General features: G+C 37.7%; 1 protein-coding gene across 1 annotated transcript in view; it reads right to left on the reverse strand.

The window, feature by feature from the left end:
* Positions 1-19716, reverse strand: part of dvl3b (dishevelled segment polarity protein 3b) — a 35311-nt gene that overhangs the window by 14224 nt on the left and 1371 nt on the right. Inside the window, exons 2-3 of the mRNA XM_084409090.1 lie at positions 7235-7304; positions 983-1107 (exon numbers count right to left, since the gene is read on the reverse strand). Of these exons, the coding sequence (XP_084265216.1) occupies positions 983-1107; positions 7235-7304 (195 nt within the window). The remainder of the gene's footprint in view (positions 1-982; positions 1108-7234; positions 7305-19716) is intronic.

Raw genomic sequence — 19716 nt, forward strand, 5'->3', positions numbered from 1 at the left:
CTGGGTTAGGGCTCTGATTAGCTCACATTAGAGGAAACTGGTGCCTTTGAGACTGAAGGGTAATGAGAGCGAGTCAACACCGAGCTCTTCCGGTCCCTAACCACCTCCAGTGAGTGTGTATCGGATAAAATCACACACAATATTTAGCAGTGGTTCCCACATTTTGTAGAGATAAATATTTTCAAGCCCTTCACCTACTGTACATGCACCCATAAAGACAGTCTCAGTCTCTCGAAAAACACTGTAATTAATACAGTACTACATCTTCTCTACGTCATCAGACTTCTCATTGTGTTTGTGATGTGAAATCTTAACTTGTTCGGCTTCATACTATCAGAAGCTAATATTTTGAGACACACTGGGGTCTATATTCATTACTCGTCATCATATTTTCTTGTCTTCATATCACTATCTACATCGGATGTAGGGCTGCACGATGTATAGTTTTAGTATTGATATCTTCCAGATTACAGAGAGTTGCATTTTGTTAAATATATGTACTAGGCTATATCACAAATTCATTATATTTTTACTTTACCTGCTAGCAATGTCTTTATTATTTAATTGAACTTATATTCTTTATTCTATTTAATAGAATAAATCTGTCATGAGTTTTATTTTTTTTATTATAGAAGTTTTATTATAGCTACTGTTTAAATGTTAATATTTCAACAACGAATTGGAATAGAAACAATTATATCATTAAAAAGCTGATATAAAAAATGCCTTATGTGAAATTTAAATGTCTGTATAAAATGTAAACAATATTTGCATGTTGACATTTTTGATTCATTAATTGATTATTACATAAATATTCTTATTTATATACATTAAATATTTTTTTTTTTTTAGCTAAATGAAAATTTCAATTTCAGTCACTACTAATATCAATTGAATCTGCGTTATTTTGGTCTGTCGGTGAACAAGCACACACACACACACACACACACACACACACACACACAGCTGTAGGGTTACTGACTGGAAGGAAGGGGGTCTGGAGTCTCCGATGCCTCCTGTCCTCTCCAGAGGGGGCGGCAGATCGGCCTGAGTGTCTGCGCACACAGATCCTCCGTCAGAACCATGAGAGCCGTCTGCAGACACCAGCTGTACAGAGACACAGAGAGAGACGATGAAATTAGCTTATCTACAGCATCTGTGACATGGTTGATAAGCCTCATGGTCTCATGCTAACTTACCAGTATACAATACCTGTCACGCGTGGGTTCAGGAACACAGAAGAATCAAGTTCTAACATGACGTTTAAAGATAAATATCCACAAGGAAGGCAAACAGGCAGGGTAACACACACACACACATAGGGTAACAGTGATCGGACAGAGAACGAATGTGAGGGACCAACTTACATAGCAAACACAAATTAGGATGATTAATAGCTGACACATAAGAACTAATAATGAGGAGCGGGAAAACTGAACAAAGGAACACATGATGAACATGAAAACAAACTAGAAGTCCATGATAATGAAACATAATGTGACAATACCATTCAAAAGTTTGGGGTCGGTAAGATTTTAAGACTTAAGACTTCTGCTCACCAAGGCTTCATTTATTTGATCAAAAATACAGTAAAAACTGTAATATTATTACAATTTAAAATAACTGTTTTTAATTCGAATATAGATTAAACTGTAATTTATTCCTGTGATCAAAGCTGAATTTTCAGCATCATTACTCCAGTCAGTCTAATATGCTGATTTGCTGCTCATGAAACATTTCTTATTATTATCAGTTTAGAAATCAGTTGTGCTGCATATTTCTGTAGAAACCGTGATATATTTGTTTAAGGATTATTTGATGAATAGAAAGTTCAAAAGAACAGCATTTTTATAAAAAAAAAAAAAAAAAAAGGAAATATGAAACATGATACACATGATATATTACACGGTCATTTTTAATCAGTTTAATGCTGAATAAAACTATTAATTTCTTTCCAAAAAATACAAAGACATCACTGACCCCCAACTTTTGAATGGTAGAGTATGATATTTATACTTTGAAATTTGTGTTTATCCCAGTGCAAAAGATTTCCATTGTACAATTATAACTGTAAACGTGTTGATAGGGCTGAACTTGTATTTAACCTTCATTTAAAAGTGCATTGCCTGCTTTTCTCCATGTTTTAAACTCAGCAGTTCTGAGGGCCCAGCAGGGATGTCATAGTTTAGGAGGGGAATAAATGATTCAGAATACCACGAACCCTGTAGTAATGATCATTAAGAGTCTCTTGGAAAGAGAGCATTCACATCCTGTTGGACAAACAGAGAGCCTCTTATGAGACCACAATGAGCTGCATTGGAGTCCCAACACCACCCTAAATCTGATTGAATCTTCTTGTTATACATGGGATATTTCAGGAGTGTTTTTCGCTCACCCTGTGACTTCACTTAGATAATTCAATCACAACCAACATGGAAGAAGACAATGTGCTTTAAGAAAACAGAAACACTTCCCTGTCACAAATACACTGTGTAGTGCAAACCCACAAAGAAAAGTACCAGACGCCTGTTGCATGAAGCCGGTTTCAGTTCCTACCCTGGCAAGTTTGAGCAAACTGGTTTTTTTTTTTTTCAGCTCAAGACATATTTGTCAGTAATACATAATTGAAACAAGTAAGATTTCTGTAATAATACTAATAAACTAAATGTGTTTTAAAGGGGTCCTATTATGCCCTTTTACGAAGTCTTGTTTTTGGGGTGTACTAGAATATGCTTTCACGCTTGATTGTTCAAAAAACACATTATTTTTCACATATTTTACATTATTACCCAGTCTGGCCCGACGAACACATCGTTTAGTTCCGGTGTCGATGAAGCCCCTCCTTCCGAAATACGAAATGTGCTGTAATTGGTTAGCTGGCCAAGTGTGAGGTGATTGGCAGCGTTTAGCGTGTATTTGGGAAATGTCCCGCCCCTCCATAACAACGAGTTCTGCTCTAGTGTAAATATTTCGCCAATTTCAAATCTGATTCAGACCCTGACAATGTTAACGAACAAGAGAAGCATCCAGAACGTATTTAATGCACGGATTTTGCAAGCACGGATTACACAGGACATTTCAGAGTTGTATGTTTTTCTAGTAGCCTAGAAATCTAGACGCACCCTAGCGGCAGCAAAATTATTTTGCAGCCAGGGTGGGTCTAGCAACTCTCAATAGACCTTTTTGCTGCAAAAACCTAAATTGGGTCAGGCCAATCACGTCGTGTATAGAGTAGGCGGGGGCGGGCTTAACATATGACGACAGAGTTGCGACGGCTCCCTGCCACTTGAAAACAAAGAATGGCTGCTGCGGATGGAGAACAACGGTCTTTCGAATCGGCTTTGGCCGCAACTCTGGAGGAGTTGGAGTTAAGTTTTTCTTTGAGAAAAGAACAAAGAACGGCACTTAAGTCATTCTTAAAAAAAGGAAGATGTGTTCGTAGTTTTGTCGGCCAGATTTAAAAGTTGAATCTATCAACTAACGTTAGCTCCGCTGTTGGGGAAACGCTCTGGTTGGTTGAAACGCTGTCCTATTGTGTGTAGAGGGAATTTGAAAGACAGCCGTTTATCCCGCCCATCAGATTGACCGTGTCTATGGTGAGTTGCCAGACTAAACATCTTGATGTACGTCTGGCTTGCCAGGCTATTTTTCTAGTGCATTATAAGTATTATGTTATCCACCATTTAATCATGATATTTGTCGGAAAACTATGGCTATATAAACAGTAATCGATCACAAAAACAGTTAATTTTCCTATGGGGCAGTGAGCAGCCTTACAAAAGCGAGAGCTTACAAAAGCTATCGTAAACAGCACTATATCAACACTAATGTTGGCTAGCAGGCGAGCGCATCAACAACATAAAACATAGAATTAGAACTGTCAATGGAAAACGCAACTACAAATAATAAGACATACTTGCAAGTTGTCACTGCACAAACAACAGATTGTCCCGACGAAGTGGAAACTGCCCCATTTCAGGAGAAGCTTTTGTGTGGTTCTGGAAGCTGTTCTTCGTATAATGTGCAGCGCACAGATAAACGTTGGGATTATAATGTTGACCCATAATAAATAATAAATTTGACCCATTTTAAGTTTGTCAGCCTCAGGAAGGTCAAACAAATGAGTTGCGGAAAAAGCAGCGTCTCTTCGACATAACAGCAGCTCATCCAGGCCTCGTCCACTTTTCTGCGTATTCTGTGGGCGGGGATTATTTAAATGAGGTGCATTATGACTTCATAAAGCACGGAAAAATCATGTTGTAGTCCAAACGAGCCGTCCGTTGTAGTTCTTGAAAAGAGGATTCTGTTAAATAAAATATCTCTCTATGGAGTGGACTTTGAGCTTTGTAACCTTGCAGATCTTTTTACACAATAACAATAACAGCAGCATTACACAATACCTAAAGTGGAAAAGTGGAAAAGCCACTTTCACCTTCAAATAACACAATAACCAGGTTTATATATTTATCATCAATATATCCAATTTGATTCAATCTCATTTTAACTAATTGAATATTGCTTGTTTTACAGCTAGCCATATATTAACCATGTTCATACTTCTTAATTGAATACTTTTCATTGTTTTAACAATGAACAGATGAATGCTGATTCTAAGCAATTGGAATAAATGCAAACTATTAGCTAATAAACTAAGTTAATCTTACCAGTTTCATTTATGTATGACTGACAAATATGCATAACATTAAGTTTATAAGGTTATGTAGTTTATGTAATCTAAATGGATGGAAAATGTATTTGCAAATTGCAATTCAAATACATTAATATCTTAAATTTATGTTTTTCAATGAAGGAAAAAAATGAGGCCCAGGCTAGTCTAAAGAGGGCATCCATATCTTGTAGAACTGATTTATATATATATATATATTTACATGTAAGGAGTTTAAATGGGACAAAAGCAAATATCACCTTATCCTAACCCTTAACCAAGGGGTCCTCGATCACTGATCTACCACAACCAATTTGTTTTTTTGGCAGCAAAGGTTAATATATTATGGAACTGATGGATGCCAAATATTAAATCACATTTTAACAGAACCATGTGTTTTACAGCTCTAAATGAACAGCTGATATGCACTACCAGGTGCTGGAAGTGGTGCAGTACCGCTCTGACCACTAGATGTTCCTCGCTCCATCACACTTTTATCTCTCTTTCCATGCCTGCAAGTTCTTTGACGGACAGAGCCAAGTCCCTCCCTGCCCGAAAGCTTCCACAGGCTCAGCTCAGCATGGGAAAGTTCCTGGTGTGAATCTGAAACGGGGGCAGTAAAAGGACGCACATATTTCCCCAGCTCCAGGCTCCTGTGTCTCCTGGCCGCCGCGTTGGAAAAGAGCATCTGAAGATGGCAGGGAGTAAAGCAGCGATAAAGAGCACACCTTGTGTTTCTCCGTGGAAAGGGAGATTTGAGAGACAGGGATCTGGCTCTGTGTGTGTGTGTGCATGTGTGTGTGTGCTTCAATCCATATGAGGAACTGTTTGTTTCTCTTGGCTGAAAAAAACAGGGTGTGTGTGTGTGTGTTTGGAAAAAAGTCAATCAGAGGGAGGTGGTGTGTGTGAGTCTGACTGACTATAGAATAAAAATAATAGGGAATGTGTAAGTGTGGTTTTTTACATGTGCATTCAGCTGTAAATTATACAGTGGAATGCAAGTGCATTGAAATTGTGCTGCCAGGTATGAGTCAGTGCCAGTAGAGTGTGTGTGTGTGTGTGTGCAGGTGTATATTTCTAGGTTTTCTAAGTCCAACTGAAAACTGTATAGTCTTAAAAATAAAGGTTTCAAAGTGGGGGGGTTGTAGCGAACCATCTTAGAAGAATATTTCAATAATCTGAAGAACCTTTTCCAAATAGGTTTTCCAAACCTTTCCTTTTCCAAACCTTTGCCAATAAGTGTAGAGTGGAACATGATTTCATTTTGAAAAGGATGTTCTGGATCAGCACAGCTCTATGGAACAACACACACTGATGAATCATTCACAAACGCCACGTTGGAAGAGACGGGTGCATTTAAAAAGACTAAATCCCGTAAATTATCGCTGAGTGTGTAATACAAGAGTCACTCGTGATGGGATGGCTGACATTGTAACAACCATAGCAACAGTTTGGTGTCTCAGAGATGTCAATAAATACATGAATGCCAACAGTTGAAGTGGTTTGGTACTTTGCTATGATGTGTTAGTAAGTCCATTGTATTAGCGTCCAGCACGAGGGAAGTTTATTTGGACAGACCCTCGACCCCTCGATCTTGACCAAGGAAGTGAGTCTATTCAACATGTACACTTCAGGCAGATCCATAAACCACAATGCACCGTGATTGTGACGTCACAGCAGATTGCGCTTAATTTACCCCACCCCACACAACTCTAGTGTATGATATTGCCTATTATTTTGACATTTAACCGCATTTAATCCTTGTTGTAGATACCTTAAGCTGACTGTTTCGTTTGTGTATTTTTTTTATATTTAATATTGAATATAAATATTTTAGTATTTAATATTAGTTTATATTTATTTTTTTAACAGGCCAAGCACACATACAGGCATATAGAATGGTGCATACAACAAAATAATAAGGAAAAAAAAACTGTAAATAATAAATCAGCTCTAATAAGAAATTCCAAGTGATCGGGGGCTTATAGTTTTTTCCATTTAAACACACTTCAAGGGTTCTGCCAGTAGTGGGCACTCGTGCAACATGAGCAATGACATACATTGAGTGAACGAAACGGAGGGAAGTTAGCAAGGGAAGGGCATAAAAAACTGGACATGAACGCAGTCCTTGAATTGACCATCATAAGAAAGCTTTGCCAACTGCCATGTGGAACGAAAAGCCCTTCATGAAAGTAATCAGTCGCTGACTTCCGTTGGGAACGGCCCTTCGAGTAGCATCTCCTTCCAGCAGTGGCCTTCAAGGGCGTGTAAATACCATTAACTCGCTTAATATTCTCTCCCGTGTCTCTGGGACAGACAGAGGAGGAGCAGATGTTTGCTAACCACTAAACACTCGCGGTCAATTTAACGCATTCAAACACACACTCACGCTTGACTGACCGATCTCCGAGCTCCCGTGTTCAGAGACTCACACTTCCCTCACACCTGGGCCTTCTAATCAAACCTTTACCGCCAACATCGAGATGAACGGCCCTGTTTCATTCTGAGGTTAATGAAACTCAAGCAGGAGAATTGAGATGAGGAAGGTCTATACAGTCTGTAACTCACCCATGACACGACACGTCCGTTGAAACACGGTAGCTTGGCGTTGTCATCGGAAATCTCTTCCTTCACCACCCTGAAGAGACATAATGAAACGAGAGGTCTGTTGAAAGTTTCACCAGAGTAACAGATGATTAAAACATGATTTTCACTCAAACTATAAACGAAAGCAGTTGTCATGGATAACAAATCCTCTTTCATTTAATTCTGTTAAAACAATTATATGGTTTTGTTCGAGATCAAATGTAAAACACAGATACACAAAGAAACTCGACTGAAGAAAATGTGAATGTTCTGCCTCTCAGTTGCTGTAGTGTTGAAGCTGCTTGCAAGGCATTTGCTATAGAGTGCAACAATCGGGTTTGGAAAACGATTACGATTGGATTTTGAACGATAACTTATAAACCTTTAAAGACAGCCCTACTGTAAGCTAAAGCTACAAGGTTGGCAATCGATGGTATTTTCTTCTGTTGAAGCCGTAAGCCTGCATGATTTTTTTTTACTTATTCTTAAAATATTGTGTTTGACAGCAGAATTCATGGTAAAAAACTACACATTACCCAAATTGAGAGTAAAAAAAAACAACACTCTCCAAAATAGCTCTTTAGCTCCGCCCACTCCCATGAAGCACTGCGAATGATGCAATCGAGTCGATCTCCCTATAGGCTCTTAAAATGTTTGTATATATATACACATATATGCATATTTTGCAATAAACTTATATATTGTTTTTATACATATAATAAACATTTGTAATTGAGTAGTTTTATATTCCTCCATAGATTTAGCAATGCTTTTAATCTGGTTTGCAATGCTTCATGGGATTGTAGTTTTTCCCCTCAATAAATCCGTTACGGTCACAGTCTTGAACCTTTGCCTTTTTGTCTGATTTTCAAAAACTTTATTGCTTCAAATCAAAGTTTGGAGTGTTGTGATATTCACCTCGTAGCTGATTGGTTTGGTTCTCTTTAACAAAGGCTATTTTAAAATCCCTATGAGAAAAAATGAATGAAAAAATACTTCTGGAACCAGTGCCGCTCGAAAAGGGGGCGGGCACTGTTGCACTTTATATTACGGGGCTGTTGAATGCTTGAAACTGATTGGTTGACGAACATTCTAATTATTTTCAGGGAAACACGTTACATGGCTAAAGTAGTTCCAGGCATGTCTTGACCACATTACATGTTCATATCGCTTTGCCAAATGATTTCAGTAAGGACATTAAAGCCTAACAACAACAAAAGAACCAAAACCCACTACGACACTAACCAAGCAAATAAATATAGCAAACAATAGGATAAAAAAGACTAATTATTTACATGTTTTTTGCCACAAAATGAACCTCATTGGTTCTTGCTGAAGCTCAAACGTGTTGCGTAACACGAGAATGAACCTCATTGGTTCTCGCATGTCAAGCAAGCATGCTTGAAATTCTGTTTACAACAACTAATATGTGAGTGGATGAATGTTTATGTGTGACCCTGGATCACAAAACCGTCGTAAGTCGCACAGGTATATTTGTGGCAATAGCCAACAATACATTGTATGGGTCAAAATGATCGATTTTTCTTTTATGCCAAAAATCATTAGGATATTAAGAAAAGATCATGATCCATGAAGATATTTTGTACATTTCCTACCTTAAATATATCAAAAATGTATTTTTGTGAGAGGATGCAGCAAAATCGCCCACATAAATGAACAACTTTAAAGGCGATTTTCTCATGTTTCGATTTTTTAGTACCCTCAGATTCCAGATTTTCAATAGTTGTATCTCGGCCAAATATTGTCCTATCCTAACAAACCATACATCAATGGAAAGCTTATTTATTCAGCTTTCATGTGATGTATAAATCTCAATTTAAAAAAATTTACCCATAAGACTGGTTTTGTGGTCCAGGGTCACATATGAGAATATAAAAGCTTAAATTCAATCTGTTCATCACATAAAATGATCGAGTCTCTTCAGAAAATTTGGACTAAACCGCTCAATTCATATGGATGAGTTTTACGATCTCTTTATGAACTTTCTGAAGCGTCAATGCTGTCAATGGACAGAAAGCTCTCAGATTTCATCAAAAATATCTTCATTTGTGTTCCGAAGATGAACGAAAGTCTTACAAGTTTGGAACGACATGAGGGCGAGAAATTAATGACAGAAATTTCATTTTTGGGTGAACAAACCCTTTGATCCCTTTAACCTCCCTCTCTCTCTCTTTCTCTAACTGAGTCTTTAACCATCTTCAAGAATCTACTAAAGACGCATCTTTTTCGCCAACATTTGACTCAATAATACCAACACTTACTATTCTATATCTATTATATAAAAACATCCTTGCCACATGTGCTGTGCCGATCTAGCTGAGACTGGTCTCGACATTTGCATATTGTTGCCCTATTGTTGATTTGACTGCTTCTATTGCTCTCTTCATTTGTAAGTCGCTTTGGATAAAAGCATCTGCTAAATTATTAAATGTAAATGTAGTGTAATGTAACTGCATTAGTCTGCATTAGTCAATGGCTCAAGCCTCCGTTAATAGCTCTAAAATGACGTTTTGGAATTAGCAACGGATCAAATGCGCAAGAAACTAATCCTACACACAAGAGCGTTTTATGGACAAAAACCTGACAAATGTCTCACAATACAACATCTGAACAATGCCTTGAGGTGAGATAACCGTAATAAGCGACTCCGGCCCGTTGAATTATTGGAAAATCGTTATTTATTTTCCAATAATTCAACGACCAGTCGTCAATTATTCCTTACCTATTGTGTTCTGGCTGGTTGCCGAAGCATTTGCTGTTGTGTTCTGGTGGTTGTTATGGCATCGCCAGGTGGTTGCTAAGGTGTTCTCATTGGTTGTTAAAGCAAGCAGTTGCTATAGTGTTCTGGCTGGTTGCTAGAGCATTTACTATTGTTTTCTGGTTCTGGTTGCTAAATGGACGTTGCTAGCTCACGTCAAAAGAGGCCATAATAACAGTGAGGGGCTTGACTTAGCAAACACCATTAAATAAGTAAAGCAGCTCCATTTTCTAAAAGCCCCCTCACACGCACACAGGTTAATTTACTCTCCCATAAAATAAAATTCACGGCATGCACCTCCTAGTCCCTCCCCCTTCCCAGCTGCTCCTTAAAAAGGTGCTGACCCCACTGACTCCTGTCACCATGGAAACCTTTGTCAAGGAGGAAGAGGGTGAAAGACAGCTGGCTAGTAAAGCATGCGAGGTTTGCTGAAACAGACCATGTAATCTATTAATAATAAAAATCAATTGAGTGATCATGATTGCACTCATGTTATATAAATCAAAGCCAGGCGGCTATCTTTAATCGCACGCATTTTCATGCCAAAAAACCAAGGCAGTGGTGACAAAACTGCGTCTGTGCTATAGATGCACACAGGACATGCCAGTGTTGGCTGACAAAAAGATGTACATGTGTGAATGCTCTCCAGTGGTCTACACTGACATGTTTCATTTGATCTACTCTCAGCGACAGATAGATGGCATTTCCATACAGAACATCTGATGCATATTGCACACAAAAAATGGCAGCGTTTGAGAACAGAAAGCTTCAATCTGATCTGATTGCTTTACTGCTTCCTCCCCTAGTCTCAGAAGATCAAGCTAAATTCGTATTAAATGAATCCAACCCCGCATTATGAAAACAATCCGATGTTTTATCTTTTTTACATCCACATTCAGGGCTTTATTTGTGTCATACATCATCTATCTCTCTCTTTCTCTCTTCCTGCCAGATGAAGCTGATCTAATGAGCCGCTTCAACAGTGACTGTATCTGCTGAATCCTCCTCTGTTCAAGTGATGAGTCAAAGCCTCTCAGGCCCAAGATCTCATTCGGTGTGCTTATGCGTTTGTACCAGATTTTTATAGCACAGAAAAGGCATAAATTCTGAATGCTGCATGTATTGTTCAATTCTTCTTAAGCCAAAACTCAGGCTCTGATTAGATTGTGTTGATGATGGCCAAAATGCTGTCTAGACAGGCATCTTCTGAAAGACAGGCGATGGAAGGTTCTAGTTGCCTGTGTGTGTTTGCATGCTGAGTTACAGATTATATCCCAAAGGCCTCTAGACTCTAGCATTAGCACAATGATTGACAGCTCTCCGTGAATTCCAATCTGAGCACTTTGTTGCTTTTAGTGAGTGGATTTCACATTGTTCCCCAATGCAGACTCTAATCCTACTTGGGCTATGCAATAAAAACTCAGCAGGGATGGTGACATAAGAGGCTCAGAGAGCAGCTCTCCTCCTCCTTTTCTCATTCTGTTCTTCTTCTCCGCTCTCCTCATTCCTTTAGCAGCATGAGGTCCCATTTCTCCTAAAGCAGTTTCATCTGAAATCCTCAGCTTGGATAAGAACAGAAATACCGCTCAGATATGAGTAATATTTTCACTCGAATAAATAGTACGACCAAAAATGAAAATCAAAAAGCTAAGGCAGAAGCAGGGGAGGACGGTATGACCAAAACCATTTATCATAGGATGAGTAACAATTTAGACCATGGTTATGGTATTGTCACGTTTTATGTTTGTTTCCATTCATGTCTGTATTTCTAGTCTTGTGTTTTGCTGTCAATAGGCGCGTTTCCATTACAGATATGCGCAAAACTTTTGCGATTTTTTCTTAATGTCGACAAAAAAACAATTGCGAAATGACGGCGTTTCCATTAACCGATGTTAAACTTTGACTAAAACGTCATTTTGTCCTCTCGCTAATCGCGATAAGTCATACCAAAAATCATGGCGACGGATGTTGGTAGGTTTACGTATATCTCAGCCACCGCTCTGGCCATTATTATTTATCGAAGGAGACGTTATGTGTGTTATCCCAGCATTATTGTAAGGAAAGACCCTTATACTTGGAGGCGGCTGGTGTTTCTCCCTCATTTCTGCTTCAAGGTCTTGATTGTGGCATTTCTTTGAGGTTTAGAATCCATCATTCCTGTAATTCTTTTGTCTTTTATGAATTTAATAAAGAGCACTGTCTCGTATTCTGTCCAAACACACCGCGTCATCTACGTCAGGTGACCTGTAAATGCGCAAAAACCATTTCCATTGCAGTTTTGCGAAATATTTCTTTTTCGAATTGCCTGAAAAACCACCTCATGCGAGCGTAAAAACTTTTTTGCGATAAATGGGAGTTTTTACGAAATTGATGCGTTTCAATTGGGTGTATTTTCAATTTGCGCAATTTGAAGGGTAATGGAAACACGGCTAGTGTGTTGATTGGTTCTGTCATCCTCAGTTTCCACTGCCTGTTTGTCACTAGAGCTACATATTGATTAGAGTTTGAGTTCAGGTGTGTCTAGTTAATTAGTCTCATTAGTGCCTCTGTTTGCAGTGTATTTAAGCCCTGTGTGTCTTTCTGTTCATTGTCAGTTCGGTTAGGTTGTTATGTTCATGTGTATCGTTCTTGAGTTCTGTGTAAATAAATACTGCTTGTGTTTAGATCCTGCATTCATCTGTCTTCTTTTTTTTATAGATATTACATAACCAGCATATAATGATCAAATACTTCCCAAGTAAAAGATGCTTCATCTCATTTGAGAATTTTCTTTATTTATTTGAAACTTCTGGACAAAAATATGATTGAATCCGTATTCACACAACAATTTGCACAGTGGATTCACGAGTCCTATAGATAAATGTTTTGACCTATTTGAAGCTTTACAGACCATGGTCAGTTCATATATGGTCCCACTTTATATTAGGTGTCTTTAACTACTATATACTATATATAAAAAAAAATGTTTAAATACAAGTATAACATAAAACATGAACACAATACATGCACTGTATCAAATTAACTTAAATGTTAGTGCATATTAGTTACAGAAAATGAACATAAAATGAGTCGTTGTGCTTTCATTTGAAAAAAAAACAGCATGAACATCCTTCAAAATATCCTTTTTGTTAAAAAAAATTTACTTTAAATGAATGAAACTGAAGTCTATGTTCAGTGACAGATGGGCGTCCACACACCTTTTCAAGGTTCTTCAGAGATTCAGTGAACTCTTCATGCCTTCCTTCCCCACATATGACATTCAAACCATCTCGATTGACAACGAGTCTTGGTTTGACTGACAAGAAATCAATTGTGAGGGGGTTTCTTTCCAGCTGGTTCAGCCAAAGATCTCCTTCATTCAATACAAGCACCATAACGTCATCATACCAACATTTGTGTCACATGTTACATATTTCTCCATCTCTTTTCCATCTACTACTTTAGCAATAAAAGTACACCAATGCTTGCGCGCGCACACACACACACACACAAAGCCTTCATCAGGCTAGCACAGTGGAATTGGGGCAGTGTGTGTGTGTGCAGATGGCTCATGTGTGTAGACAGGCCCATTGATTTGTAAGCAGAGCCAATCTCTAATGAAGAGGCCTTCCTTCTTCATAGCCTGAGATTATTAGATTTTGTCCAGAAAACAAGCCTGGACTCCCACAGCAGAAGATGTGGAGGAGGAGGAAAGAGAGAGAGAATATAAGAGAAAAGGGCAGTAGATGAGAGTGAAAAGAAAGGGATGTAAGCACTCCCAAAGTGCTCATCCATCATTCAGTCCGCAGTCAGTCCGTCCAAATCCTGAAACCGCCAGACAATGAGCCAGTGATGCAATGAACTCCACAGAGACCCAAACTACACACAATGCTAAAAACATGGAAATCACACACGTACAATATGCTAATACTGGCCAACTCACTTGAAGAACTGTACTCACGCGTGCACTAGGGAGAGGACAAGACAGGAAAATAAAGCAGGGAAAGTAGGTCAGTCTTCTTTAAAGAAACATCACTTCCATCAGAGAGAACAAGTCGGCCTGTAAATGAAAAGCTCTCGGCTGCTTACGTTTGCCAGGCTGACCCCTCACAGACTTTTTATACAGGAAATACATTGGAAATCTCAACTTCTGCATCAAAGGTGGTTAAATACTGTGTAACTTACTAAAGCATGTTCGTGATCCTGCACACACACCATCTCACACACACACTCTGTCCAGTACTAATCTCCAAAACAAACATTTAGTAAAGCAGATGCAGTATGCAGAGAGCGAGTCTACTGTGTGTGTGTGTGTGTGTGTGTGTGTGTGTGTGTGTGTGTGTGTGTGTGTGTGTGTGTAAGTCTTCCAGCTGTGCTGTGAGAATCAAATTCAGCAATATGACCTGAGAAATTATCTCTGTAATTGAAATCCAACAGTGAAAACACAATCAACTTTATAATAATACAATTTATGAGTCATTTCCCTCTCAAGGAAACATTTCAGTCTTTGCTTCCATGAACAAGGCCAATGATTCCTTGCACTTGGTCTCTCGCAACTATTGATTAAGCATCTGAATGTGGTTATTTGATCTAATTTCAAAATTTTAATTGATAAAAATTATTTGAGATTACCGCAATAATTGTGCAGTTTAAATTTCACTGACCAAATAAATCAAATTAAAGCACTTCATACCAAATGAAGGCTTGTGGGTTTAATCAGTCTACATATTACATCATAGAAATATTATTTTATTATTATATACAATTTTAAGTACCAATTCAATCATTAAATCGCAATCATTTTGCATTTATAAAGCAAATTATAAATAATAATGATTAAAATCTAAAATATGTTTTTCCCCAACCGAGCTCGAGAACTGCATGTGAGAATATACAGTACTACTGTTTTGGGAAACACGCAAACCTAATAAATTTCATATATTATTGATTAAAATAAAAAAGAAATCACGAAAGACTTTCCTTATGGGAAAAACATACTTGTCCTGATCGATGTATGCCACGTAATAAACTCAAAACCCTTTGAATCTCCATTTATTACTGTTTCACCAGTGAGCAGCTTTACTGTAGCAGGATGCTCCATCTGTCTGTGAAAGTGTGTGTGTGTGTATGTGTGTTTGTACTAAAATGATGATCATGATGCTAATGGCCTTACTGGCCTTGCAGCTGTTATGAGAGAGACCCAAGAGAGAGGCTGACACAAACACAAACACACACACACAATGCACAAGCACTATCATCACTAAGGCTATTTCTAGGTCTATCTGAGTGAAAACAGAGTGACCCTTTTAATCAAATACACCTGACAAGATTTCTCTTCTCAACAATAGCACCTTCTTATAGATCAGTCTTATTTTATTAATTCTTCGCATTGTTATTTTTTATTAGAACAAGTGCATGATGCAGTATGAGTCTGATCGCTTCCCCGAAACTGATGACACATCTGCAGTGACGTCAGCATCATCATCATCATGCACTCATGTTACATCACAACGCCACATTCCTGCCACTGGATGAAGTCAGCGTGTGGAGAGAGATCATATATAATGTTCTTAATAATGAGTGTGCATGCCTATGTGTGTTTATGTGGAGAGTTAAAAAGATTGAAAGGATAAAGTTTTCCTGCTGACATCATATGATCATAATCTACACTGCCGACGGCTACGTGAGAGAGACACCATGAAAACTGAAATCAGACTCACTGATAAAGACATAAATCCTTATCATTACACCAAACTCAGTATAATATGGAAGCTTGTTTCCGCCACAAAAGAAAAAAATTTAAATGATAATTGCGACTTTTTATCTCACAATTGCGAGTTTACATCTCGCAATTCTGACTTTATTTCTCAGAATTAAAAGATACAAAGTCAGAATTGCGTGAAATAAAGTCGCAATTGCGTGTTATAAAGTCAGAATTGCGAGATATAAAGTCAGAATTGCGTGAAATAAAGTCGCAATTGCGTGTTATAAAGTCAGAATTGCGTGAAATAAAGTCGCAATTGCGTGTTATAAAGTCAGAATTGCGAGATACAAAGTCAGAATTGCGTGAAATAAAGTCGCAATTGCGTGTTATAAAGTCAGAATTGCGAGATATAAAGTCAGAATTGCGTGAAATAAAGTCGCAATTGCGTGTTATAAAGTCAGAATTGCGAGATATAGTCAGAATTGCGTGAAATAAAGTCGCAATTGCGTGTTATAAAGTCAGAATTGCGTGAAATAAAGTCGCAATTGCGTGTTATAAAGTCAGAATTGCGTGAAATAAAGTCGCAATTGCGTGTTATAAAGTCAGAATTGCGAGATATAAAGTCAGAATTGCGTGAAATAAAGTCGCAATTGCGTGTTATAAAGTCAGAATTGCGTGAAATAAAGTCGCAATTGCGTGTTATAAAGTCAGAATTGCGAGATATAAAGTCAGAATTACGTGAAATAAAGTCACAATTCCGTGTTATAAAGTCAGAATTGCGAGATATAAAGTCGCAATTGCGTGTTATAAAGTCAGAATTGCGAGATATAGGCTAAAGTCGCAATGCGTGTTATAAAGTCAGAATTCTGACTTTTTTTCTCGCAATTCTGACATATTTTCTCAGAATTGTGAGATATAAAGTCCAATTCTAAGGGAAAAAAAAAAGACGGACTTTCTTTTTTTTTTACCTCAGAATAGTTTATCTCACAATTCTGACTTTATAACACGCAATTGCGACTTTATTTCACGCAATTCTGACTTTATATCTCGCAATTCTGACTTTATAAGACACAATTGCGACTTTATTTCATGCAATTCTGACTTTATATCTCGCAATTCTGACTTTATAACACGCAATTGCGACTTTATTTCACACAATTCTGACTTTATATCTCAAAATTCTGAGAAAAATTGTGAGATAAAAAGTCGAAATGATCTCTTAAAATGTTTTATTCTGTGGCGGAAACAAGCTTCCATAGTATAATGTCTTCCTGTCAACAGGACAAATTATTATGAAGTCACACAACAAGTATCAAGACAATCCATGCAATTTCTAAGTGAAAATTGTTTCTGCACCAAAGGGTGCAAAACTAATCAGCCTAGTTCATGAAAATCAATTAGGTGATATAATATTCAGACACTGGTCATCTGGCCCACTGAAATGAAGGAAAGTTGATGCTATAGTAGGACTAACAAAAAGTCAACTCAAAAAAGTAAATAAATCTCTGTATTAAGCCACATAAGTTATAATATTTAACATCGATCCGGCTTAACAGGTCTGATTGCTCAGGTTATTTGCTACATTCTAAATTAATTACTAAAAAACATTTCAGTATTGGAGGATATTTACTAGCATTTCTTCAAAAATAAATAAAAAAGCCAACGTGTGCCATGGTGCTAGTGATACTGGGACCGTTTAGATAACCAATGTTTGTGCGTTTGGGTTTGGCCTCATTTATCATGACTTCTGCTTTATGATATTTACACTCACTGAGCTGCAGTGTAATCAGATCATGATGCCCTGCAATCTGTGGATTACCATAATGTGTCAAATCCTGTGATTTAAATGGTCTTCTCATGTTCATATGAGACACGAACTGAGGGATTCATAGGACGATTTTTAAATAAATAAATGAATAAATCAAACCAGTCGTACCTGCCAATCCGTTGGGTAAAACCTAATCAAATGAGCTGTAATGTACAAGCTTTAACCACTTTTCTCGCTTATCTTCTTTCATTCGGTCCAGGTCGCCGAGATGATTTCGGATAATGCTCTGATTTGGAATCACATGGGCATGAATCAAGCGGGCCTGTTTTGCATCATGGCTTGGCAGTGTGGAGTCTGGAAGTGATTATGCCAGAGGGTGAGGAACAATGGCTGGCTGTTCACCTTGATGAGCTGGTTTGGGCAGTGCACCGATACAAACAAGCAACGTGGACAGAGAAAACGTGTTAGGAGCGTCCTGTTTCGCAGGTGTTGGACGGGTCTGTGTGCGCGCGAAGGGGTTTGTGTAGCTTGGCATCTACAGGAGAACCTTCTGGCATGCCAAGAAAAGCAAACAAAAAGCAGATCGCATGGACTTGATTTCGCAACATGACACTGTTCTTTGTGGCTTAACAGTGACTGTGGAAATCTGTTCAGAGGATCCGTGAGCATGATTCCCAAGTGGCTCCTTGTTTCCAAGTCGGCATTCCAGACCTCGGCCACATGCGTTGGGAAATGCGCACCTAAAGTGCACTTTACCTCTCGTAAACACTGGGAAGACAGTGAGGGAACAGTCATCCTCCATCTAAATGCACATGCAGCCTGTGCTGTTTTATTAACAAAGCAGCATTGATGAAACTACACCATGTAAATAATGTCAGATAGGATCCCACACTTTTTGGCCAATGAATTTCCATGGCTTTTCCAGTCATCAGTTATTAGCATATACAGATTTTTGGTTACACTTTACAATAAAGTTTGCATTTGTTAACTATTTCAGAACGAACAATACTTTTACAGAATTTATTAATCTAATTTCAACATATTTACTAATACATAATTAAAATCAAATGTATTTGTTAACATTAGTTCATGCACTGTGAACTAACATGAACAAACAACGAATGATTGTATTTTTTATTAACTAGCATTAACGAAGATGAATAAATACTGTAATAAATGTATCGCTCATTGTTAGGTAATACATTAACTAATGTTAACAAATTAGACCTTATTGTAAAGTGTTACTGGATTTTTAAAAACTTATTTTATAGAGATTGCACTCACCAAGAGCAATTTCTAGGTTTTGAAATATTTTTTTGAGCTGCACATAACTTGCTACATATAGTCATTACAGAAATGTTCAAGACATTTCCGTGACTTTTTAGGATTTTGTTCATTTTTATGACTGAAAATAACCCTAATATTTCCGTGACCGTGGAGACCCTTAATGGGTAACGGGTCCAGAGTTAGGACAGATACACAGGAATGAATTGGTTAAAGTCGAGCTGATTAAAAGTGTGTTGTAAATCATGTGCAAATCAGAAAGTGTGTCAGCAGTTGAAGATGAGAGAGAAGATTATTTCAAACACGATGTCAGGTCTTATATGAGCAAGAGTTCATGTTTATCGCTCTAACTCAAAATGTGAATGTCAGGTTTCTGACTAATTCTTGACTAATTAATGTCCATGTCTTTTTCAGTCATTTCCGATTACTGGATAAAGAATTTTTTTTAACCCTTTCTCCTTTTTTTATATAAAAGTTGCACTCACAAAGAGTGCAAATTTCTAGTTTATGAAATGTTTTAGAGCTGAACATAACTAGAAACATTTGTATATTCAAAATAGAATTTTCCATGAAAAGCACAGTTAAAATTCCCTGATACTTCCAGATGACAGATTCACTGACTGAAGTGACAGATGCTTCATTCACACTTTACATTACATTGTTCATGTCACACTGCAATTCTTACATGAACCAGCACTAAGCAATGAGTGCCATATACTGTAGCCTATAATTACATCTTGTTATTTTTATTGAAAGTCATTATTTCAACATGAAACATGGACACTGTTAAAGAGTTAGTTCACCCAAAAATTAAAATGATCCCATAATTTACTCACCCTCAAGCCATCCTATATGACTTTCTTCTTTCAGCCAAACACAATCAGAGTTATATTTTAAAAAAATCCTGTCTCTTCCAATCTTTATAATGGGAGTGAATGGTACCTTATTTT

The sequence above is a fragment of the Rutilus rutilus genome, assembly GCF_951802725.1.
Source record: "Rutilus rutilus genome assembly, chromosome: 5".
Classification (NCBI taxonomy): Eukaryota; Metazoa; Chordata; class Actinopteri; order Cypriniformes; family Leuciscidae; genus Rutilus; species Rutilus rutilus.